The 24,034-nt window shown below is 37.9% G+C and overlaps 1 protein-coding gene across 3 annotated transcripts in view; it reads right to left on the bottom strand.

The window, feature by feature from the left end:
* Positions 1–23,817, bottom strand: part of KCNMB2 (potassium channel subfamily M regulatory beta subunit 2) — a 305,097-nt gene extending 281,280 nt beyond the window's left edge. For 2 of the 3 annotated variants that reach the window (XM_011958650.1, XM_011958651.1), the window contains exon 1: positions 1,049–1,333. Coding sequence is in view for 1 of the 3 variants with exons in the window: in XM_011958651.1 (XP_011814041.1) it covers positions 1,049–1,059 (11 nt within the window). In the remaining 2 variants the exon portion in view is untranslated. Of the gene's footprint in view, positions 1–1,048; positions 1,334–23,341 lie in introns of those variants that run through there. The other variant, XM_011958652.1, reaches the window with a different exon arrangement.
* Positions 23,818–24,034: the final 217 nt, after the last annotated feature.

Below are 24,034 nucleotides of genomic sequence, written 5' to 3'. Positions count from 1 at the left end.
TGTTTAATAAAAGGGATATGTATAATATATATAATAAATATATTGCATACACATAAAGGAATATATAAATATGCATATATTGTTTTAATATATATTTTATATATACTATATATAATTTTTATTAAACAGGAAAAACTAAATATGGGCAAGGAAAATGAACTTCATGCATCTGTATAGTCTGAAAAAATTAATTATGGTTAATTTAAAATGAAATGTTTCTTAAACAATTTTGCAGCCAGGCTATTAATAATCATTTTTGCAAAGTGGACAACATATACCAGAGCATATTGGAATATTAGAGATTCATGAATTGCTGTCAGTTTGAATTTGTATATATTTTCTCATCACTAAAAATACTGTGATCTAGTATGCAGAGGAAAAACGAGTCCTGGAAAATAATAATAGTGTTGTTAAATGTTTTCGTAAGACAATTTATACGTGTGAAAAGTTAATTAGTGACATAAAATACATATTTGGATAATTAACACCAGTGAAGACTAGACACTTGTTGCCTAAAACAATTAAGATTTTTTAGATGCTTATATCCATTTTCCAACTCAGTTTGCATGTCTAGACAGAGCTTCTTCTAAAAAATTGTTCAAATACAAGAAAATTCTGATAGTAAAATAATTGAGAATTTGAAAGGCTGAGAAAAGTCATGATTCCAATGTATTATATTAGAGTTGAAATCTGAGACTTGTGAATTAACATCATGCAATCTTTTAAAATATGAGAAAATATGCATTAGAATCAAGAATAACCCTAAATCCAACTAAGAAAAGAAAAATCACTTTCCTGTGAAAGAAACCATTCCCACAAGTCCTCATGTGCCTCCACTCCTGACTTTATAGTCATACAGATAGTTCCAAAGCCAGGAAATATCACATTTTCTACACTTTTCCATAATGTAATCATTTTACAAAACATCTAAACCAATACAGCTCTTTTAAATCGTAGCCTCTCCTCTCTTTGTGTGTCACTAATTCTTTTTATTAATTCATGGAGATGAATGCAAAATAAACACAGTTCTTTGGTGAGTCCAGCTTACCCACAGCGCATGCTGCCCTGTCACACCACTCGCCGCTTTGTTGCTCTTTCTCTCAGTTCCTTCCAACATGCCCCCAGGGCTCATGAAACAACCAAAGATTGTACTGCATACTTGTATAGGATGAAGCAAAGAACGAAAACAGAAAGGTGCCCAGCAGCGTTTGTACCAAGGTGCAGTGCCCTTCCTGGCACACAGTGTGGGAAGAGAGCAGTCAACCATGCAAAGTAAATAGCAACCAGCCTAGTGCAACTAACTAAAGGTAGTGAAAAGCCCACTGAAGCACAGAGCTGAGTTTAGAGTATTTACACCAACGCTCCTCTATTTTACAGATAAGGAACCTGAAGTTGAGCCATAAATTTATTTGTAATTTAAAAAACCTGCAACTATGATCCTTGAAATAGTCTTTATAGTTTGATTTTAACTATTTTAGAAATGTTGGTGGAGGGATGACAAAAATTAAAATACAGACAAAAATGAGAGAGACTTAATTCTGGAAGAAGTGTTCTAGCTTATTCATCTTGTTTTACAGATTTAAAAAACCCCAGGCCCAGAGGATTGCAGTTCCTACCCTTGTATTGTAGCCACGCAGAGGAGACCCACTGATCTTGTTACTACACACCCAGCTCCTTTTTAATTAATTCAAATAAGTCCTGTTACAGCTTGCAGGATCTATCCTGCTGATTCTGTAGGATTGCAAGTTTTCCTTTTGCCTTTCATTGGATTTCAAACAATGTACTGAGTGTGGCAACTGAATTATTACAGTCAGTTATCTGTGTATTCTATGGGCAATTTAAAATTGACGTGGGTTAAAATGGGAAACTCTTCAGAGATGCAGCAATTCAGTCTGGTTCACGTAATAACAGCAATAAAGAAGAAATCGAACATTTTTTTTTTTCTCTCTTGTGAAAGGCTAAAAGCAACATACAGATTTTCTTATTAATCCTCCCAAAAGAACGACAGCCATTTCTAACCAGGAACCTCATGACAGAGGTCAGGAGGCCAAGTGTGTGCAGGAGCTGAAGGCACTGGTGTGGGGCTCCAACGCTTCATTTCAGCGTCTCTTGGTGTTGCTGACTTGCTGTTTGATGGTGGTCAAATCACAGAATCTCCCTGAATCCTAGTTTACTCATAATTTAAATGGGAGGAGGTGGGTGAGATAATCTCCAAGATCCCATCAAGGATGAATTCTCAGTGATTTCACAGAGACCTCAATGCACTGCTTAGATTTCCTTATTGTTGATCCCCTTACTGAAAGTCTTCACTAAGGCTCTATTAACGTTACTATTGTTCTAGCTCTTCCCCAGTTATAATATTTCTTTTTCACTTTTTCATAAGAGTAACAGGAAACACAGTAATGCCCTTTCTTTGTAAAGGCATGGCCAACTAATAAGGGCAGAGAGAACAAAGCAGTAATGGGACAGTTTGTTTATCTCTGTGGAAATCGTAATAGTTATTTGGAATGCTTTAAATTTCTTTTATGGCCCAATCTTACTTTTGCACCCTTAATGTAAGCATCTCACCTTCTACTTTCTTGGTTTGAAGCCATTCATCAAGAATTCTTTCAAAGTCTTTCTAAATGTTTCTGCTCTTAATTCATCCTTTTCTTACTCCTCCACCCCAGTACTATACTACCCTCATCTCAGAGGAAAAAGAGTGCCTTTGTCATTGCAAAATAACCATCTATAGTGGTCTTAATCCAATGTCCAGTTCTTCTAAGTCAGTGACTCTCATACCTAGATACAGATTTGAATCACCTGGGTAAACTAGTAAATAATCCTGATCAGAATCAGGACCAGATGTTAGTATTATAATAAGGGTCCTAGGTGAGTTTTATGTTAAGAAAGGGTTAACAACCAATGCTCTGGAGGTCTTGATTGATTAATTAATCCTTGTTTATTCTTCAGTTTTAATCCATTTTACTGGCTCCTTGCCTCCAACCTGCAAACGTATTTAGGCTTCTATTATCCTAATAAAACACCTTCCCTTGTCCCTCAAGCTACGATTCTATGCATCTCTCTCCTACTTTACCTTCTCAATGGTTCTGCTCCTTGGTAGCCCTGAAACAGCTTTCTATGCAGTCACCGTGTGGCATACACAGTCCTCATGCTTCATGCTACTCAGGTTCTCTTTAGGGCCTGACATTCCCAATCACCCTTGCCACTATAGAATTTGCTCTTCCTTTGGCATCTGTGATTCTGCATTCACCTGGTTTCCTTCCCAGTTGCACAAAGTTTCCTTTAAAACTATATGTCAGCCAGGCGTGGTGGCTCACGCCTGCAATCCCAGCACTTTGGGAGGCCAAGGCAGGTAGATCATGAGGTCAACAGTTTGAGACCAGCCTGACTAACATGGTGAAACCCTGTCTCTACTAAAAATACAAAAAAATTAGCTAGGCGTGATGGCGGGCACCTGTAATCCCAGCTACTTGGGAGGCTGAGGCAGGAGAATTGCTTGAAACTGGAAGGCAGAGGTTGCAGTGAGCCAAGATTGTACCACTGCACTCTAGCCTGGGCAATAAGAGCAAAATTCCGTCTCAAAAAAACAAAAAACAAAAAACATAAAACAAAAAACAAAGAAACAAACAAAACTGTGTGTCTGTGAGTCCCCAAAGCATAGCTGCTTCTTACTGTTCTATACTAGTTGCCATTAAATTATTGATTTATTGTCTCCCCTAAAATGATTGCTTAAGTTTAAATGATCACATCCATGAAAATGACTCTGAAATCTGCCTCTCTTTCTTGAGTTGTAAGTTATACGTCACCGGGATATAGCCTCATCTGGATGTTCTTCCTCCACCTCAAACTCAACCTGAGTTTATCATCTACTGATTTCACCCCTTCTCTGTGACATCCTGCTGAACTTCAGTCAGCACTGTCCTTCCAGTTTTCTGGGCTTCTAAATTCTGGTTATCTTTCACTCTTCTTCTTCCTATTTACTCTCCATATCCTATGCATCCCAAGTTGTGACTGTTTTGCTTTTGAAATTTTGAGGTGTCTATTTCCTTCTTATTTCTAATTTGTATTCAATCCCTTGTTTAAGACACAGATCAAATATGCAGGCTTCCATGATGGCATCCTCAACTCCTGGTCAAAATTAGCTTTCCCCTCTTTGGTGATCCCAAACTGCTTTGTGAGTCTGGTATAACAGTGAGCACATTCTACTTTCTAATACAGCACCATGTGTATAGTCTCCACCACTTAGGTTAGGCCCTTAATGTCAGATATGATATTCTTTCTTGGATGTAGTTAGTATCAAGGATCAGGGACTTACAATCTATCTGAGTAAACAAAAATATCTCCCCATTCTTCCTCTCACAGGGCCTCCTCCCCACAAACTGCAATACAGTGGAAATGGCTATTCACCATAAAGTGAACAGTAACAATAGGGCTTTGTGAACATAGCCCATGCTTTTGTAACAATGACTAGTTTTGATTGCTCACCCATCATATGAGCACATGTCTTATATATGTCATTTCATGCAAACTTCCCAAAAGACCTGCAAGATAAACATTATGAACACCCGTTTTATAGATGTAGAAACTGATGCTGAAAACCTTAAGTAACTTGCCCAAGATGACACAGCTAGTAATGAGAGGACAGGGGCCAAATCCCAGGTGTGAAAGCTCACGCTCTTAACTTCATGTGATTCCATTAGATTAAATTGGGTATTGTGTCAGACAACAGGAGTTCGCGGCACAGGGAAGAAAATTTTTTGCTAGGGGAAGATTTGTGGATGATGAAGAGTCACTTTATTGAGAAAGAGTAAAATGTTCTGTTCAGTCTTTCTTTTGACTCTCATTGCTCTTGGAACTTCCCAGTTGCAGAGTCCACCTGAGCAGCAGGTAGCATGGGGGCTTTCCATGTGTGAGGACACTCTTCTAACATGCCAGCTCCTCTGATCTGTCAGGCCACCATTTCTATCACCTCTCTTTTCATCCTGAAGGCATCAACTTTTACTAATCCCAATTTAAATGACAAGAACAATAGTCTTGGTCATATGTTCTTATCAGCTACCTGCTAAGGAAGGATTAGTTTGACAGCCTTGTGAAGTCCTCTCTAGACAACTTCTATCCATAATAAAGTCACTTGCAGAGAGCAGAGACCCATGTCCTTACACAAGACCCATATGCTTTTGAAAACCGAGACAGTGCTTTCCTTTGAGTAGTAATCAATACTAATTTGCAAGCAACTTGAGAGTAAGGGAACATATTGTCTAGTCTGTTTATCAACCTTAGTTTCTTACTAGCCTACTGACTTCTGAATGTAAATTATACTTATTTCATAGAAATAATGCAAATTTGAGTTCTTTATTTTTAAGAGGAAGGAAAAGCATAAGTGCTTTTTTTTTTTCTGAAAGGGGCTTGATAATTGATGTTAAAAAGAATTGAATTAAATTAATTTGCAAGTTGGGTCACTTGTTCTACATCAGAAAGAAAGAAAGGAATTGTCATTTCTAATAAGGTTCTAGGTGACACTGATAAGAGAAAAAAATTTCTTCTTTAAACACCCATGTTTATGAACTCTCTAAATATCACTATGATTTGAAGTTCCATTCTATAACACCAGATGACAATAGGCATGGTTCTTTGGTACCAAATGAAGTTTTGAGATTTGACTTTGATAAATATTTCAGGTTTGAATTCTTATTAAAAGCTGATTCAAATGTATCTACAACCATATCCCCTGAAGGTTATGATTTTACATGCATAGTGGTTTGAAATTTTATTACAATAGGGATAAAGTATATAAATTCTGGAATCAGGACTGGATCAGCTGAACTTGAATCAAGGCCGTAACTCTTGTTAACTGTAACTTTGAAGAAGTTGAAGGTCTTTTCTGTGTCTCAGTTTCCTCATCTGAGAAACAGATATTAAAAATAAAACCTACCTCATAGCTTTATCATCAGGATGAGATGAGATAATCATGTAAGCGTAACACCTGACACATAAATATAATAAGTAATCAGTAAATGTTAGCTATTATTACTTTGAATAGTTTCTGTTAAAACAATCTGGCTCTGGTATATTTCTTTTCAATGGTTTTGTCTAATTATTTGCATTTTTTTCTCTGCTTACCTTCATTCCCTCTTTTATTTTTAGGAAAACTGATATGAACAATCCTCCAGTACTATAGAAACTGTAGCTGGGTGCGATGGCTCTTGCTTGTAATCCCAGCACTTTGGGAGACCATGACAGGCAGATCCCTTGAGGTCAGGAGTTTGAGAACAGCCTGGCCAACATGGTGAAACCCCGTCTCTACTAAAAAATATAAAAATTGTCTGGGCGTGGTAGCATGTGCACCTGTAATCCCTGCTCCCTGGGAGGGCTGAGGCAAGAGAATCACTTGAACCCAAGAGACGAAATGAAGGTTGCGGTGAGCCAAGATGGTGCCACTGCACTCCAGCCTGGGCCACAGAGGGAGACTGTCAAAAAAAAAAAAAAGGAATCTCTCTGAAATCTCTCTGAAGCTGATCAGAGAACGCTCAGTGCTGAGTGACATTCTTCAGCCAAAAACTCTCTTTCTGTGTCTGGGTCACAATTCCCATAATTTCTTGCATTTGAGTGGCTTGCCCATGCCTTTTAATTTTGTTTTCAGTGGGCATTGTTAAAGTCTGTGTTGGCCAATATTCAGTTCGTTTTTCAAAATTTTAAATCAAATCTTATAAACATATCCAGGTTAAGACTAGCAGCAAACCAGGATTTTGGGTTCTTTTCTAGCATGGTGCCAGATGGTACTTAGGTAGGATAATAAGGGAAATCTTTTTCCTTCCTCACATTTTGTGTATCTATCGTAAATCTTAACTGACTTTAGGTGAGCTGCAATTTAGAAGTTCAAGTTTCAGGTGAAGGTTCGGGTGAAATTTCATTTTAATGTTTTATTAAAATTGATTTTCTTTTGTGATTATGAATGAATGCAGTATCATTGCAGAGGAAGCATGTTGACAAGCAGTGAGAAAAATCCAGCTAAGATAACAACATAGGGCAGTTTTTTTCTGCTTATCTTTATTGTAGAACTACCAGTAAGAAACCCTTAGGCGTTATTATGCCTTCGAAACACAAATAACATCAAACTCTGCACTAGTTGGCAAAGAGAGAAATCTAAGCATCATTATGGGGGCTGTCAGAAGTGACTATGGTATTTATTCACAAATCTAGCAGACTACTGAGGCTTAAAATATGTGACTTATTAGGACACTGCTTTTGAATACAAATTATAATAATTTTAGAATAATAGATGGTTTGAATTCTTATGATTTAGAGAAAAGCAAAAGCAAGGATACTTATTATATTTGCTTGAGTTAAGAGTTACAAATATATATTTTAAAAACTAATAGAGATGGAAAGAACTGTGGTCTAAATTCTACCTAGTTTTGGGAAAGGTGATTTTATAGAAAAACAGCCCATGCATCACATTAATGAGATCAAGGCTGATTTTGGGGAAATGAGACAGAAAGAAAATAAAGCTTATATTGCCATTGATATACAGAGTTATTGAAATTATTAGGTAAATAAAATAGAGGCATAATAGTATTTTGTCTGAAATGGGTTGTCAAACTGAATTGTCTTAGAGATGGTGGCAAAAGAATAGCATATTTTGGTGGGGGGGTTATTCAAAAAATAAAACTGCAGAAAAATAGAGAAACAATTTGATGATATGTTAAGAAAAGAATAGGAAATCTGTTATAAAACATTTTCCTTCTTTGCTGGACTCTTCTTTCTCTTTCACAACTCCTCAGTGTGGGAGTTTGTGGTGGGAGTGCTGTTACATCATTCTTCCACAGTCGACATTTAGAATCGTATCTGTAAACCTTGGTCAGCGTCTGCATGGGGACCAGCACCATGCATTACCTTGTGCATATAGAAAGACAAAAGATAGATTTTGATCCACAGGAAAGCATATTGCCTGGGTTAGCTGCTCCAGATGTTTGTGTGTGAGTCATGTGCTTTCTTCTGGGTTCTGGAGCTCTGGGTGTGGCCCTCTTGGGACCTCACAGTCCAGACCTGCACACTTGGGGCTTGTGCACACTGGTACCTAGGGAGAAAGTGTGCCAAATGGCCAGCAGGTGTCAAATGGGATACTTGAAAGTCTGTCAGTCTGGTGGGCTTCAGCTTGAATATTGGACCCTGGGCAAGCTGATCATGCTTTCTGAGTGACAGAAGATTTCTCAAGTGCATGATAGGGATTTTAGGACTGTTCTGAACTTTAAATGCAAGTAAAATGCCTAGTACAATCCTTGGCTTAATAAAGGTTCACAAGCTATAACTGATATTATTGTGTAAACTGTCTGCCATCTGCAAAGTGCTCAATAAATGTTGTGTAACATTGTGGATATTTTTAAGGACTTGTTAGCAGTGGCCACCTTAAAACAAACAACTATTTCTCCAAGGATTTTCCCTCCAAATCCTTTCCGGAAATGCACATGTCTTAGTGAAGAAAGTTCGAAAGGCAGAAGTGATGGGTTCACAGTTAGGTCAGGCAGTGTGGCCTGCAGTTTATGTTAGAGGAGTTGGTGGAAATCCTGGCTCTGCCATTACTTGTCATGGGACTTGGGATAGGGCTTTCAATGCTTTTTAACTTCAGTTTTTCTGTCCTAAATGGGGATGGTGATGCTCACCACGCAGAGTTGTGAGAACAATAGGAGATAAATTTAGAGTGAATTCAATGTGCAATCTACAAAATAGGATAAGATATTGGTTTATCAACTACCAAAAGGCCCTCACAGCCAGCCTCTGGGAAGAAAAAGCATCTGTACTGTCCCTTCATCCTCACCAGCCCCTTGTCAACTGCCCTCACTCTTACTTTCCTTTTGGGGAATATTTTTTCTTGGAAAGAATAATCCACATCCTCACCACTTGCTCAATACTTTAATGTCATTGCAACCTGATTTTGGTGCTTATCTTCTTTGTGGAAAATGGTCTCCCACTTTGTCATTGAATTCAGATCCCAAATCACAAAATCCAAAGCCTTTTCTTTGAATTCTGTGTAATATTTGACATGATTACCCACTCTCATCTTAATAATAAAAACAGGAGTCATTTATTGAAATGCTACTATGTGCTGCACTGGGCCAGCCATGTGGCATACATGATTTCATTTAACTTATATGAAGCCCTTGTGTGGCAGGTATTCCGATCCCATTTTACAGAGGAGGAAACTGAGGCACCGAGATGCTAACTTGCTCAATATCACATAATTGCCGCACTAGTGGCAAAAAAGAGATTGGAACCCTGCTAATACTGATGTTCCTTCTTAGAGCTTTGTTCTTTTCTTAGCTTCTGTTAGTAACATTTTTTCTATGAAAATATCCAAAGCACTGTGTACCTTTGCATGGTATTTGTCTCACTATCTCACTCCTAACTCCTGGGAACTTGACATACCTCTTGAATAATGTATAATCCTCAAGGACCTCTTTTAATGTAATGCCTTCGTGGGGCAAATTATTTTTTAACAAAGGAAGTATTAGACAAAGAATTTCTCCTTGGGGTTGCAAAGTCTGAAGATTTAAAGTGAGAACCTGAAAATGACATCAATTCCTTAGTTAATTTACTTGTATAGCCAACACAACACTGACCTTATCAAGGTAAGAGTTTCCTTTAAGTTAACTGGTCAAGAGGTATTTTTCTTTTCGTAAATAATGCAAGGGGATGGAAAGATAGCTGAAAAGAAAAAAAAAAATGCATACTTTTCTTGTAAGTTACATTTGGAAACATTATTGGTATTCTGATTAATGACAAAGAATTCCAGCCAGTGTAGAGAGGAATGTGATTTAGGTAAACTCTAGGTAAAATAACAATGCACAGGAGAGAAATTTGAGCAAGTTTACCTGATGCTCAGATGGACCATAAACAAGAGACAATGAGTGTTGCTACTTTTCTTGCTGACCTTTATTTAACAGAACTTTCTCATTAGAAAAGAGCTTGCTTTAGCTTATTGTTAAAACTGCTGTGTGCTCACCTGCTTTGAAAAAGGAACAGGCAGCCCAATGCGGTGGTTCACGCCTGTAATCCCAGCACTTTGGGAGGCTGAGGCAGGCAGATCACCTGAGGTCAGGAGTTCGAGACCAGCCTGGCCAACATGGTGAAACCCCATCTCTACTAAAAATACAAAAATTAGCTGGGCATGGTGGTGTATGCCTGTAATCCCAGCTACTCGGGAGGCTGAGACAGGAGAATCGCTTGAACCCGAGAGGCAGAGATTGCAGTGAGCCACGACTGTGCCATTGCACTCCAGCCTGGACGACAGAGTGAGACTGCATCTCAAGAAAAAAAAAAAAAAGAAAAGAGAAAGGAAGAGGCAAGGTAAGCCCTGAGGCAGATTGAGTTTCCCTTCTTTTCTCACCTCTCTCTATTTCAGAGTCTCTCTAATTCTCTCTCTTCATGCTAATAAGAATAGCATTACTATATTCATTTATATATTCAGTGGGCAAGACGTGTAAAGTGGATGTAAGGCATAGTATATATTTTTATATACTATCTTTTCTTTAAAATATTTCTTTAAAATATATTTTAATATTTTAAAGAAAAGATACTAAAATATAGAGAACCACCAAGTATAATGAAATTTCCACTTTGTCAGTGGAAATAAAATATTTGCCATTTCATGTTGCTCATCTTTTTATAAGATACCTCTACTTATACTGACCAAAATTCTATAAAGTAAGTAACATAATCTCACTTAATAAGGGAACTCAATTATTTGCCCAAGGACATGCACTAGATGGATTTTAAACTCAGGTCAACTTTCTTTCTAGTCATCAATTCATCTTTTCGTAAAACATAGTTCCTGTCTTCAATTTTGTAAGTAGAAGTCAAAAAGGAAAACTTACTTATACATGTAATTATGTGACAAGTAAGTACCAAAAGGTAAAATCTGCTAAAGGAGTTCAAAGATCGGAAAGGCTCCTTCTAGCTTGGAGTGAAAGGAATAGAAAAGGAAGAGGAAAAATGGGAAAGGATTAAGGGAAGGCTTTATTTAAGAGGAATCATTGAGAATTGGTCGATTTTGACAGGTGAAAATGAGAGGGGAAAGAGACCTTTTCTGGAGGTTTGAAGTGCATGGGGCTCAGGGACAGAGGTATAAAGACATGATAGGCATGTTTGAGATATGGCAAGTAGTATAGTTTAGTTGTAACAGAGTGAGAGAAGGGAGGTAAGGATTAGGCTAGAAATTCATCTGGCCATCAGAAATTAGAGGGTCTTGACATCTAGTCCTAGGAGACTTGATTTGCTTGGTTAAGTGAGAGCCAATGGCTGTGATGAAGGAAGTCCCATGCTTAAGGTCATGCTTTGAAACTATTCATTTGGATGATCTATGCAGCAGAAACCCAGGGCAGAAAGAGATTGGAACATTTTTTTCTCAAAAGGTATAATATATACTAGATCTATCTATAGTATTTGATAAATTTCCAGGCCTTACACAAAAAGATTCTGATTAAATATGGGCCACATGAATTGATATTTCTACAAAGCTCCTCAGATAATTCTTGTGCAGGTGATTCAATAACTACCACTTTGAAAAATATGAGAGTAGAGTTGAGGAGGTTATTTAGCAAACTATCTTAATAACCAAAGTGTGCCAATAAAGGGACTTTATTTGTCCATGAAGAGAAAAGGCACAGAAACAAAAGATATTTTGAAGGAAAAATCAGTAGGTCAATTAGGTCTATCATTGGAAGAGGATTCAAAGACAATTATTGGCTTTAATAGCTGGAAGATTTGTGGTACAATGAATAGAAACATGAGACTGTGTAGATTTATTAGGTCTGATAAGCGTTTAATTTTGCCAAGTGAATTTTGAAGTCTAAAGATGGCAGCAGCAGGGAAATGTCAACATAGGTAGTAGACATATGACTTGGGTTAGAACAAGAGCAAAGTTGCAGCTGGAGAGATGGCTTGGGTTTTAAGTGTGGATGGATGATATTTGCAATTACTCAAAAAAGCTCTAAAGAGTAAGAGAAGATAAAGAATCCAGGAAAGGAGAAAAGATAAAAAGAACTATAAAGGGCCGGGCGCGGTGGCTCAAGCCTATAATCCCAGCACTTTGGGAGGCCGAGACGGGTGGATCACGATGTCAGGAGATCGAGACCATCCTGAGCTACACGGTGAAACCCTGTCTCTACTAAAAAATACAAAAAAAAACTAGCCGGGTGAGATGGCGGGCGCCTGTAGTCCCAGCTACTCGGGAGGCTGAGGCAGGAGAATGGCGTAAACCCGGGAGGCGGAGCTTGCAGTGAGCCGAGATAACGCCACTGCACTCCAGCCTGGGCGACAGAGCGAGACTCCGCCTCCAAAAAAACAAACAAACAAACAAACAAACAAACAAAAAAAGAACTATAAAGTAGGAGAGAACCTGGGAAGTTAAATAGTTAAACATCATTCAAGTCAAGTAAAGAGAGGATTTGAAGAATATACATACATGCATACATACATACACATATACATATACATACACACACACTTACACATACACACACACATAATTTTAAAATGTTTTTTGATGAAAGGGAACTCTAGTCCTTTTCCAATGTTCCATAATCTCACCATCTATCCAGTTGTTTAAGCCAGAAATACAGAGTTATCCTTGACATCATCTCTTTCTCTACCCACATCTCAAATTTAGTCTATGAGCAACTCTATGAAGTGATTTTCTGTCTTAGTTCATTTTATGCTGCCATAACAGAACACCTGAGACTGAGTAATTTATACAGAACAGAGATTTATTTCTTACACACCTGGAGGCTGGGAAGTTCAAGGTCAAGGGGCCAGTGGTGGAAAGCGGAAGAGCAAGAGAGTGCACACACATAACAGAGAGGTGAAGGAGGAAAAGGGGGCCAAACTCGTCCTTTCATTAGGGACCCACTTCCACAATAACTAACCCACTCCAGTGAAAATGGCACTAATCTATTCTTCAGGGCAGAGCACTCATGACCTACTCACCTTAAGGTCCCACCTTTTAACACTGTTGCATTGGGGGTTAAGTTTCTGTCACATGATCATTGGGAACGTATTCAAATATAGCACTTTACACACACATATTCTTCTGACTGTCTTTCTGCCATTTCCCTGCTGCCTGGGCTAGGCTAGCATCATCTGGATTACTACAGTAGCCTTTCTTCTGGCTTCTTGGCATCCACTTTTGTTCTTCTCCATTTTGATCACAACATTGCAGTCATAGATACCTTTGGAAAGCGCAACTACCTTGTCAGCCCCCTGCCTAATACTTTGGATGGATTTCCATTGCTCTTAGAATGATGAGCAAACTCATTAGTGTGACCTGTAAGGTCTTACCTAGCATGGCTCTTTTCTACCTTTTAGCCTTATTTCCAAATACATGCTGCTGACCCTTGCCCTCCAGACACATTGACACTCTGTCAGGGCATGGTCCCCACTTACTCCCTGTAATAGGCTATAATTTAAAGGGTAGTAGGATGGAGAATGAGTTTTTAAAATGTGTAGACACCTTAGGATGTTCATAGGTTGGGGTGAAGTAAATAGCTTCCTTTTTATCTTGTTTATTAATTTTCTTATTACTTCTCACTAGGATGTAAGCTGCAATGAACCTACCAAATACCACCATGTGCCTGAAATCAAAATTACAACTTTATATGCTTATATGAAAAAAGACAGCTTTCTTCACATAGGCATGTGAATCAGAGCACATTTGTTTTCTTTATACTATTTATTTTTCACTTTCAGTTCAGCAAACACTAAATCCGCTTGTCAGTGGGGAAATAGACCTAGAAGATTGAGAAGCAGATTGTTACAGACATTCTCTAGCCAGTTTTCTTTGTACCAGTTCTATTGTTATGTTTTCTATACCTACAACAATTTTCTCATATTTGGGTATATGTTATCTAAACCTTCCTTCTCCTTTATACATAAACTTTATTTCTCTCTCTCAACTTTTCTTTTGATTCATTCCAACAGAGAAATGAGTCCTGTGCTGTTCTATTTTTATGTTTTCAAAGCAAACAGTTACCTTGAGTTATCTACACAGAGAGCCTCACATGGCTGTTCCCAAGCACCACACAGGACCGAATAAAACCACCATGAAGCAAAGTTAAACCAGTGAATGATCATCTTCACAGAGAGGGAGAAATGGGACTAATCCTGTTAAAACGTGATTAAAATGTGGCCTCTAAAGTTAGGTATTATTTTCTTCTGGATGTCAGGGTTTTTTTCCCCCTTCTTCTAATTTCCTCATTTGAAATATAGTAGGAAACAAACAAACAATCCAGAGACAACCAATAGTTCCAGCATTTCTACAGAAATAGAATCCTTCTGTAGGAGTTCAATTTCATGGGCTATACATTCTTCATGTAGTCTGAAATTTTCAGATGCTTATGCAGAACCAAACTGAAGACATTCAAGAATTATCTCATGAGCAAGATTTACCAACTGCTTCTCTATCCTTCTCATAAAGTGCCTTATGCAGCATGTCCGGAATGATTCTCTGCATCTGATGCAAAGCAAGAAAGATTCTAGATTTGCATTTGAATTGCTGGCTATTTTTAACTTTCTCAGAGTTTTACTTTGAGAGATATTTTACCTTTGTGGATGAGTTATGGAGTCAGGTGCTTGACCTTTACCAGCTTTCCAGTGAAAAATCCAATGAAGAAAAGACTTCAAATGTCTTACAAAACCAAACTCATTATTTATGAAGTCCTGAACTATGTCAGTGACATTCCCAGACACACATAGTGTAGTAAGGGCTTTATTTCAAGAAATTTCCAAATTGAATCCTCCTTAGTAAGAATCCTATGTGGATTAATTTTGTAAATGATTTCCAATCATAGAAATGCCTGTGAGTGACAGGATTCCACAAACAAACAGACAACATCAGAACTCACAAGCTGCTCTTTCCTTCCCCTTCTATAATCTCCTTCTCCTTCTATAAGTGCCCTCTCTACACCATGGTGTGCAAAGGGGATTCTGTGGAATTAAAACTTGTGTGGTTTCTGGAACCCTAAAGCCTCAGTCAAGCAGCCGGGTAAATAAAGATAAGACATTTTCTTGATTTCCCTAACATGGCTTTACCTTAGGGGATAGGGTGAGGAGGAGGGCATATATCAATCAAGAAATTGTTTTAAAAAAACCTATTGTATATTTTTAATATAGTTCTAGTCACCTGAGATTTATAAAAACATCATTGCTGCTTTCAATGAGTTTGCAACCTAATTATCTGGCTAAAAATTAGACTTTAAAATTTTAGTTGCATATTTTACTACTTGCCTATGTTTTTGTTCACCAGCTAGATTTGTTGAAAACTGAAAATGAGCTCTCATGTCCAGAATCTTTTGGAGTTTTAATTTTACACTCAGGAAAACACCAAGACGACAAGGAATCTACATGTGGGATTCAGCTGACATTTTCCCTATTTAGTATAAAGCTGGCAAATGTAAGCCAAAGCCCTCCTGTCCAGTATTATAAGTATCTTCTCTTTCTTTCCTAAAGAGTCAGCAAACTTGACATTTGACTGCTGATTCATTTTCTCCCCTTCCCAGAGCTGAAATACTCACCCAGGCTCATCTGTCACCCTGGCTTTGATGAGGAGGGGGTTTAGGCATTTGCTGTCTGGGCTGTCAAACTCAAAGTCAGCTTCGAATGGAAGTTCCCACCATGTGCTTTAGAAAAATAGGGTAGTGGCTGTGGGCAGACAGCAGAGAGGAAGGGAGGGAAAAACAGTCAAAAAGAGCATTTGATGTGGGCCTGGGAATATAAAGAGAAGAGGTGAGAGAACAGGTGAATGAGAGGTTAGTGAGCCCATGGCAGATCCAGGGCTTAATTATTATAAAATAATTCCCTGCAGTACTGTATTTCTGAGGTGTATGATTTTTTTTGACCATGTGGGCATTTACCCTTTTTAGGTCAAACTGGACACTAAGAAATATACTATAGATATGATTGATTTGTTCTTTCAAGAAACACTTATTGAGCATTAACTACTGCCGTGAGCTCTGCTAGGCACTGAAAGTACTGTGATGATGATGACCTAGTCCTTAACCTTTCAGAGACTTACAGTTTAAGGAGGGGTGGAAGGAGGCAGATAAGTGAACCAAAGATCATAGCATAGTGTAATAAAGGCCATGCACAGAGTATTCTTGCAACAAAAAGGAGCAACATATTGTGAAGATTAAGAAAAAAATCAAATCTTAAAAATCTGTGACATTTTTATGACAGTGACACATACACACTTTTGGAGAGAGATATTAGTATTGGGACCAGTTGCACTTACAGAGGAAGATTTGAGAAATTACAAAATGTTAAAGAAAACATCCCCCAAAATTCAACCATTAGTTACCAAGCTTCAGGAATCAGAAATTTGAGAAGTTATTTGGTGCAGAATGAAGCTCAGAATTGACCAAAGAAAAGGAAAGTTTAACCTATGTAGTAGACCAGGATTTGAAAGTTTCCAAATAGCTTAATTGGAGGTAGTGATATTTTTATTGAGTGATTAAATGAAACACCCTTTGGATTCAAAAATTCATGCTAAATCTAGAGTAACTGATGAGGCTAATTGCCAATTTCATGCACGTTGTGCACTGAGGTCATTTGTATGATCGTGCATTCACCTGGTCAGTTTCTCAGGCTTTCTGTCAGTGCAGCCACAGAGTGAAGACACTGGACATGTTGAAGTTGAAGCCTGACAATGCCCATGGAAGGCACTGGGTTGAAGTTCTGTCCCACGTATGTGAATTATAAAATTAGGTTTGGTATCTCAGAGAGGCAGACATTTTCTTTGATTTTTCCAGAATTGCTTCTTTCATTTTGGGTCTAATAAGAAATGAGCAAATGTCATACATTTCAGGAAAATTGGTTTCTGGTTCTGGTCAAATGACTCTTAAATGACATCTATTGAATGAATTTGGAGACATGAAATACCAAGAAGTAAAAACTAAAGGAGACCTTTAAACTGAATCTCGCAGTATTATAATAAACACAATTCAACTTGATAGTTTCATCTTCGATAATAATAGTTTCATACAAATGGGTCAAGGCATTATGCACTAATTTGTGCCAAGCATGGTGCTGACACCTGGGCACAGGTTATTTCATTTAATCCTTGTGACCCCATGAATAATATACAATTACTACCTACATTCCTGCTGAGGAAAGGAAGACTCAGGCAAGATGCAGAACTGGGATTCAAACCAAGATATTCAGGGCTGTGAAACTGGTTTTCTAATACTCCATGATATGGCATGTCTAGAGAGGGCTTTCTTAATTTGTTAGTTTGCATTCATTCAAATTGTTTCCTGGGAGTTTGAGTGTACTTTCGTTAGGGAAAGAGCACATGAGATACCTGCATTGTTCAAATATGAAAGACAATTCTATTATTTAGATTCTTCCTTTAAAAAAAAATCCCCCTAATCACTGGTAGCGTTCAGTCATCAAATACATTAAAGACAGTTAATCTAACATTCTATTTATCAGGAGTCTTTACAGCTGAATAGAGACTAAATTTTGATAGCACAGTAGCTCTTTGACCTTGAGCAATTTGATTAACTTTCCTACTTCTGAGTTTTCTTATCTGTTCAATGGAAGGTATAATATCTACTGCTGAGTTATGCTGTGAAGATTGAATAACAATAGTAATAAGATAACTATTACTTTTTGAGCTTCTCCTCTGAGCCAGTTATTCTAATGGGTAAGTGGTATATATTATGATATTTAATCTTCAACCCAACCAGGTGGTTATTACCATCACCATTTATCACTAAGGAAACTGAGGCTCAGTAAGATTTAAGAAACTTGCTCAACATCATGTAGCTATTGTTATATTTAAAGTTTCGGTGCTACAAAAGGAATAGCACTCGAATGTAAAATTTTCTTTTTAATTCTCAGCAAGGCAAGTTACTTCTATAGAAGGGTGCACCCTTACAGATGGAGCAATGGTGAGCACACATTTGGACAAGGGAGGGGAACGACATGTGGCCCCTGCTGCTGTGTCGTTCCCCTATTGGCTAGGGTTAGACTGCACAGGATAAACTAATTCCGATTGGCTAATTTAAAGAGAATGACAGGGTGAGTGCTTCGGCGGGAGAGTCAGGTCAGAGCAGGTAGTAGGCAATCTGAATGAGTTAGGGTGGAGCAGATGATCAGAATGAGTCAGGGTGGAGCAGGTAATCAAAAAAGGTTGCTTTACGAGGAAGTTAAGTTTAAAAGTAGAAGGCAAATAATTGAACATACTGATATTAATTCTTTGAAAAGAAATTTAGAACCCATATCTAACAACATGAAGTGAGACTCAAACCAAGTTTATCTTGTCTTAATACTTGTATTTATCTCTGATGCTGCATCTTTTTCACATCACACAACCTCTTGACACTATAAAACATTCTAGAAATATTGGATATTATTATTTACATCCAATTTGTACAATAAGATTATTGTATTATATTTTAACTGATTAAAAAATGTATAAATGGTAGATAGGTCACTGTTTAACAGACTATGAGATTGTACAATGCTGATTTTGAAAGTGTAAATGAACAGTACGATTATTGATTAGTATTAATTGGTTCCTATTGCTGCACAGGCTACTGGGGCTTGTACCCTTAGGAAGCCATACTGACCCCAATCATCCCTTCCAACTTGATTTTACCATTCCTTTCCTTATCACCAGGGGAGAGCAAAGAAAATATAGGACATGTCAACATTTACAGTCATTTGTATAGGAGATCTGTGAAAATGTCCTTTTTGAAATAGAAGTCATCTTTTGGATAAGATCAAATTCAGACAAATTGAATTTTCGTTTGCTTTGACATGGATTGGAATCAGTGATGTGATTTTTTCCCCCCTCCTGTGCAGGGAGGGGAAAGAAAACCATCTTGATAAATTTCCTTAACTTTCTTGAAGGTGCTCAGTATTTTTCTCTTTGGAAAAAGCAACAGAGTGTTATGACACAGAGCTCTGACTCTCAAGTTGAAAAAGTTATACTTGGAATCTAATGCTACTAATGGATTTTGATGAAGGAAAACATTTAATTCCTACATTGAACAACTTGTTCATTCATTTGACAATTGCTCATTAAGTGCCTACTGCATAAGAGGCCCTATTGTAAGTGCTATGAATACTTCAGAAGGCAAATAAAAATTCCTGCTTTCATAGAGTTTACAATTGAGGAGAAGGAAGATAGACAATAAAATCTTAGCATGTAATGTCCTGGGGATAATATGGTATGCTACAGAGAAAAAGAAAGCATTGTCTGGGAATAAGAAGTGTGCAAAGGGTTGTGATTTGAAAGGTGTTTTCAGGGAAGTTTTCTGACATTCAGCAGAGACCTGAAAAAAAAGTAAAGAACTGAGTCAAGTGACTATGCAGGGGAAGAATTCTTTAGGCAGCAGGCAGAGCAAGTCAAAGGCTCTGAGGTTTGAGAGTGCTTGGTGGATTTTAGCCCTAGCCCAGGAGGCCAGCATGGTGGCAGTGGAATGGGAAAGAGTGGTAGCAGAAGGGTACAGGGAGGAACCAGATTATTCCAAGGCACACGGGCCACTGTAAGACCTTGGCTTCTAACTGCAGTCATACAGAAAGACATTGGAGGCTTTTGCGCGGAAGGTATGACTTAACTTCAATATTGAAATGACCACCGGTGTTGGGTAGAGAATAGAACGTGTGGGTGGGAGAAGGGAGGCAGAAGTAAGAGACCAACTGTGAAAAATATGTAATAATGTGAGAGTTGGTAGCGACTTGTCCAGAGTGGTAGCACTGGAAATGATAAGAAACAATTAAAGCTAGGCATAGTTTGAAGGTAGAGGCACTAGGATTTCCTGTGATGTGCAAAAGAAAGAGAGGATCACCGAGGACTCCAAGGTTTGTCTGAGCAAGTGCAATGGTGAAGTTCCCATTTACACAGATGGAGAAAAATATAGAAGGAGGACATTTTGTGCAATTCAGAAATTTGATTTTGAACATATCCTGTGTGAGATGTCTGTAAGACATTTAAGTGGAAATGTTATGTAGGTAGTTGGATATGTAAGTATGGAAGTTAGAGGAAAAGTCAAGGTTAGAGATTAGCATTTGTGAGCTCTCTGTATATGGGAAGTTTCTGAGGGCTTGATACTAGATTGAACTCATTTAGGGCTTAAGTATAGATAAAGAAGAAATTTATAGTTGATCCATGGAACACTCCAACACTTAAAGATTTAGGAAATAATGAGGAACCAGCAGGAGATTGAAAAAGTCTCTATTTACAAAATAAGGAGAAATCTCACACACACACACACACACACACACACACACACTCAACACATACGCACACACACACTCTCTCTTTCCTTTTATTTCAGAAACCTGAGTTAAGAGGTAGGAGTCAGTCCCTGATAAAGGACAATGTTGTTTTTCATGAAGTACCAAGAAACCTAAGGATGAAGAGGATTTGACAATGGAATGGCATCTTTAATCAGTCGTTCTTAGACAAGCAAATGACTTTGGAATTTGAGGTGAAGACATGGTACATGATATGCAGGAGGATCATGGGCAAAGATGGCAACAGGAGCTAGAGATAAACTTTTATGACATGCCTTCTTGCTATTGATATAATAGATGCTCTTTGAAAAAAATATAGCAACCGTGCAAATGAATGAAGAGAATAAAATGCACCAATTCCACCTCACTGAGATAACTGCTGTTAACATTTTGATGCATTTTTTTCTAGTTTTTTTCATACACACATATGCATTAACCAAATTTTATATACATTCTTGCAGTTTGCTTTTTTATTTGATATAATAGCAGAAATATCTTCGGAAGATTTATTTTTAATTATATTTTGATGAGAAGGAGAGATGATCAAAGGGAAGATTGTGTTAATTTGAGAAATATCTGGTCCAATATCTTCCAATAAAGCAGGATGATGACTGTCTGTGTATATGAGAGAGACAGAGAACAAGGACAACTCTGGATTCTAAGTGTCTTGGTGACGATACGATGGCTGTGTTACCCATGGGGACTGAGGAAACAGGACTGACTAAAGCTGTGCTTATTTTTTATATCAAGGGGGATTGCAGACTTGCTTTTTGCATAGCTGGAGAATTGTTTGTTTTTTATTACTAGATGTAGCAGAAGCTGAAAGAAAAAGATATCTCAAAATGTTTTGGCTAATATCTACCAATGTAAACAGGCAATGAAATTAATTTGTGATACAAAGTAGATTGTTTTGACTAAATTATTTGGTTTGGCTTTCCTCACAGCTTACAAAGAAGAAAAACAAGCACCATATCTCCTCTATATTTTTCATGTTGTGGGCGTACAGTCCAGACACATATATCATCAAGAATTAATACGGAAACTTTTTCCTCATCAATCTGTGAAAATTGTAAAAATTCATTTTAGTTTATCAGTAAAGTGTTATAAGCATAACCACAGCAAAATAATTTCTCCTGTTGACAACTTTCATGGCACGAATTGCCTCTAAAGTAAATACTTGATGCAATTAGATTCAGAAGATATTGGTAAGACCAGAGGCAGTGAAAGTCTTTTTAACCTTAATGAAATTAATGAAAATAATACAAATAATATCGATTTTTAAACCTCTAACAACAGTAAGTAAAATGTATGTGTGTATTTTTGTTTGTGTATTTTGAGCTCTCTCTTTCTATACATGCATTCTTGACTGGTGAGGTCAATTGGCTGGAGAAGGGACTTTACAAGGTCAAGGGCACACATTCCACTGGCCACATAGAAGCAGAAAACGATGTCATAGCTATCAAATGCACCAAGAATTCCATACAGTCATTTCATGGACATGTGGTCTGGTCACGTAAAGACCAGCCAAGAGAGTTCGGCTGGTTCAGTAAAATCCACCACACTGTTAGGAAAAACAAACAGGAAACTTTAACACAGATGCCATCTACTATGGGGCAATGATTTCAACTTTGTATGTGGATTACAGTATATATACAGAAGCTCACAAATACACAAACTCAACTGCATCAGAGAAGAGCAAAAGCCCTACTTATCCTTAATTGCAGTATTTAGCTGAAAACAAACATACTCTAATTGTCTTACACTTTTATTTCTAGTTAATTCTTCATTAGTATGGAAGTTTTAGATGCATTTGAAGAATATTGCATTCTTTTATAAATTTATAATTATTTCATGTATCTGCCATTCGTTATAACCAATCTATGCCTCAGAATATAGAGTTTTTCAGAATATAAAGCAACATCTTTACAGCTCAGAGTTTGTGAAGTCCACTGGGGAAGCAATACAACAGCACTGAGAAATTCACTTACTATGTTTCTGCCACTTCACATTGAGGGTCATATGCAATGACAAAGACTGAAATTTGCACCATACATCAAGTTGAGAAAACACTGGTTTCTGATCATTGTACTTTTGCCTTAGAAATCTCAGCTTGTGATTTCCTGACATTTCCTTTTCTGATTGTGCTATACCGATCCCATATAAAGTACAAAGCAGCATAATAAGTTCCTTTGCAAATCTACCCATTATCCACTGGACTTTGGAACCCAATTGCCCCTCTCATCTTTGAAGGAGAATTGTGTTTTTATGCTGTTCATTTGAAAAACAAAACAAAACAAAACAAATAGGTAAAATGTCAAGTCCGTAACCTCTAACAAATCACCATTTCCTTCTGCAGCCCCGGCAGTTGTTGAAAAGCAAGAGCAGGAACCGAGAGAAAGCCCCTTCTTTTAGTCGAAAACTCTTGCTCTGCTTAGCAAAATCATGAACCCAAACAGTGTGGGTCAGCCTTTCAATATGCAAAACGGACGAAGGTAGCCAATTTTCTTTTATAATAGATTACATAGGAAGTAGTTCTTTGTCAGGGAAATTTGTCGTAATCTTCCAATTTCCCCTTTGAAAAAATCAGACTCTGACCATCAAAACACATTGACTGTAGAAATAAAATATTTATCTAACAGGTTTCAAATCTTAAGGACCGCTTCCTCTTTATTTTTCTTGGACCTTTATGCCTTCCACCCACCAAAGTCTTCACTTAGCCCTACCAATAGCCCAGCTGGCACCACAGATAAGAGGCAAAGTGTTTCCTTCGTGACCTCTAAACATTCTACTCCACAGGAAAAGCAGAGTGGAAGGTACACTCAGCAGGCTATAAGCCTGGAGCCACTTTGTCCTGGAGGCATTTCTGCCATAAAACATAATACTATCCACTGTGTTTTGCTCTAAGCAGACCATCTCCCACTCCCCTCTCCCTCCTCTTCCTGCTTCTCACTCCGCACCTGGCTGCAATTCACGATCCGCACGCCACAGAGCAAACAAAAAAGCATGAAACAGCAACAGATTCCTTTGTTTTACATGCAAATCCTACCTCCGGTAGTTGTCACATCTTCCTCAAAAGCCACGCTTAATTTTTAATGACAGCGATCCAGTGCAGTCCTCCAAATAGCCACCGGTAATCATCATTACCTCTTGTGCCTAAAGCCTTTGTGGACCATTAATGTCACAACCCTTTCTAACTCATAGCTTTAATTGTCCCTGCTCAAAATGTCTGAAAGAGTTTGGAAGGACAATAGGAGTGACAGGCACGCTAGACAGCCATGCTTGAAATTAGTTATCTGGAGCTCCGTTAAAGCTGCTTCATACTGTTTTAAAGCGTGCAGGAGGTAGGATTTATTAGCCTATGATAGGCATGCTGTTTCTGTTTTTATTAAATACTGTAATAGGCTGTCTGTTAGCAATGCTGTGATAGGTCCAACATCACTTCCCCACTGCTTTCGAATTCTCATATTAAAAAGGGAGAGAGGGCTCACAGTCTTCCTTCCCAGACCGACATCACCCTGCACTGGATCAGATTTCCAAATCCTCCTTAACTATAGGAGAGACAGCAAAATAGGTATTTTCGATATGGAAAGTGAACTTGGTAGTAAACACTCTAGGATTCTCCAAACAATTCTCTTACTCCCAGTAAGGGATTCCTGCTCTTCCCAGTTACAAAAATAAGTGTTCTTTGGAGTTAGGTATGAGAATCACTCCAAAGAGGAAAAGTTCTCATTATTACTGA

This window comes from Colobus angolensis, unplaced genomic scaffold (genome assembly GCF_000951035.1).
Source record: "Colobus angolensis palliatus isolate OR3802 unplaced genomic scaffold, Cang.pa_1.0 Scaffold470, whole genome shotgun sequence".
In the NCBI taxonomy this organism is placed as follows: domain Eukaryota; kingdom Metazoa; phylum Chordata; class Mammalia; order Primates; family Cercopithecidae; genus Colobus; species Colobus angolensis.
The sequence above is the reverse complement of the archived record's forward strand: the minus strand, read 5'-3'. Positions and strand labels throughout refer to the sequence as shown.